Here is a 2,586-nt window from a genome sequence, read left to right as displayed (position 1 = left end):
TTATTGCGGCTTGGCTTCTGTTTGATTTATTCGAGTTGATCTAAATTGGATAAATTCTCAGCGACGCGATACGATAGAGTTTGGATTTGAACTTACATGGTTGGCTCAAGGCATGCCTGGAAAGCCATTAGGTAGTCCCTGGATGGCTCTCCGCTGATGGTCCTTCCCCACGCTGTCATACCTTTGATGGCGCCTATGAGTTTGAACGAGCCATTTCTACTGAATGACCGAGAGTCGTGGATAAGAGCACAACGGGCCAGACGCATGCCCACCCCATATCATCTATCTGGGCAGCAGAGAGGTAGTAATGAGTCGTCCGTGAAGGGTGAAAAATCGGCTGTCGATGTCCTCGGAAACTATTGGTAAGGAATCCTTAATATGATTGGGCGTCACATCAGATATTCGGATATCCAGGTCCATTCTCGTTGGAGTGTTACTGGCACGATATCGCTGATCGACGTCTGTTCAAGCATGATTCAATCATATCGAGCATGACGGTTTTTAAAAAGAGACTTACGATGTGAGTATGTGCCTCTGTCGTGAATGAATGCGCGTGGCAAGGAGATGAGAAGTGCTGAGAGGGAGTAGAGTAGAGAAGAGAACCAGGGCTCAAGTCGGAAGGCATCAAGCGCACCTAAAAAAGTATCAGCAAGGCGCCCGACTACGATATTCTGACATACATACTTTGATCAGATCACATCGGCTTTGTCATGTATCTGAGCAAAGCAAAAGCAAGAAGCAAGAGGAAGTTGTGAAACCCCGGATGGCTGATAATGCGCCAGATCAGCGAGAACACGGACCATCATCATCCATCTGAGCCGTAGACAAGGAGTCCCCAATCGTGCGTGAAGGGTAGAAGCAGGGGTGTCGATGTCCTGGAGACCCACTAGTCAACTGATTGGGCGTCGATGATCTAGTTGAACCAACCCATCGCTGACCACTGTCAGGTAGTCACGTCTTCGATGACAATTGTCTGGTTTCGAGCACGATTTCAGCGATGCGGAGTATGATGGTTTTAAAAAGCTCGCGGTTCGAGTATTCACCTCTATCACGGATGTGCGTGGTAAGAAGATGTGATATGCTTGAGCGGGGAGAGTAAGGCGCACCTGACAAAAGTTATGTAATCCATCAGTTGTCTGAGCAGAAAAAACGTGTGGAATCATCCATCTGGGCCGAACACGTGAACGCAATGCAAAATTTCTGTGAAGCAGGAAAGTAACAGCAGCGGTCTGAGCTCAGACGGCTTATAGCCCAAGGATTTCACAATCATCAAACCAATTCGAGATCTATCATCTGTCTGAGCATAACGAAGGAAGGAGAAGTGATCATAATGAGTAAAAGCCCAGATCGCTGATAACACAGCGGCTCTGGTTCATAGGACACAACCACCGTGACACCTGCCATCTGGACTTGACTCGGGCGAATGGGGAGGAAAATGATATTTATGAAAACGAATAAAGTGTGAGGGAAAATACCGGATGCAATGCGAGGAGCTAGAGAGAAGGGAAAGCATTGAATTAATGGCAATGATTCGTGGTGCCAGTGAGTGGAAGCCGAGATGGCTGGTAATGCAACGAGTCTGCTTCCTTGTCGTCACCATATTAATCTGGGCTGTCCATAACAATGGAGTGGGAGGTGCAGGGTCGAGGGGAGTCAGAGCATAACCTAGATCAGGAAAGTTCACAGAAGATGCTTACCTTGTGTTGATGGTCTTGATACAGTCTCGCAAGAAGAAATGGCACGTGTGAACGATGAATGCAAAGTGTGGCAGCGGAAACGATACTATGGGACCATTGTTCCAAGTAAACTCGTTTTGCGCAGGGAGTCGTTAACGTGTTAAAAGGGCAGAGTGGATCCGAGTTCAATGGCGATGATAGTAAGTTAATATTTAGGGCCAGCGCCCTGGCTAATTAATGGAACATATGTATGTGATACTTGCATGAGGATTTGAATCTGATGCAGGCCAGGTCTGTGCAGAGAGAGGATTATCAATCTGAATGAGTGTTATTGTGATCTTGATATAAGACTGGGCACTGGTTAGATAAATTCTGGATATTAATTGGAAGATGGGAACGTTGACCATGTGTACCCCTGGAGGGGCGGTAAACACGGGATAGATGCAAGATGTGGGTTTGCTTTGGGTGGTAGTGAACGCCCTTGTGAATGTAGTAGACGCCCCCCTTTGAATGAATACAGCACTGACATGACACCACAGTCGACGTTGTGTGAGCTGCCCGCCACAAAGGTACGATTGCATTCAATTGCCCCATGATGCCAGCCCTGCGTGTCTGTGGGCGCGTAACCACATCACAGGTAGGATCGTCACAAGTAATGACACCCAGGCAGACACGTCTCGTCTTTTTGCCTCGTGACCATGTCAGTGCCGACTCTGACCCCCTCTTGTCTCCTCCTCCCGGCTGGCAAGCCCAATGTTCCCTGAGATTATCAGTTTTTGTTACCTCCTCCCACGTGAATAATCTTTCAAAATCTCCGTCCGGCCATGGGTCCCACAAATCATCTGTCAGGATCTGGCCACCAGCGGCAGATTTGGGACATAGAGAGTCGGATGGTCAATCTGGATCGCGC

At 48.1% G+C, this 2,586-nt stretch overlaps 1 protein-coding gene across 1 annotated transcript; it reads right to left on the bottom strand.

Moving 5' to 3' along the window:
- Positions 1-282: 282 nt before the first annotated feature.
- Positions 283-813, bottom strand: DFJ58DRAFT_731501 (uncharacterized protein; the record flags this gene model as incomplete). Its single annotated transcript, XM_041386046.1, has 3 exons — positions 283-461; positions 518-634; positions 801-813. The coding sequence occupies 3 exons, from the start codon at positions 811-813 to the stop codon at positions 283-285; spliced, it is 309 nt and encodes a 102-aa protein (XP_041240499.1).
- Positions 814-2,586: the final 1,773 nt, after the last annotated feature.

The sequence above is a fragment of the Suillus subalutaceus genome, assembly GCF_016647625.1.
Source record: "Suillus subalutaceus strain FC151 chromosome Unknown DFJ58scaffold_106, whole genome shotgun sequence".
In the NCBI taxonomy this organism is placed as follows: Eukaryota; Fungi; Basidiomycota; class Agaricomycetes; order Boletales; family Suillaceae; genus Suillus; species Suillus subalutaceus.
Note: the sequence above shows the minus strand (reverse complement) of the source record. Positions and strands in the feature narration are given on the sequence as shown.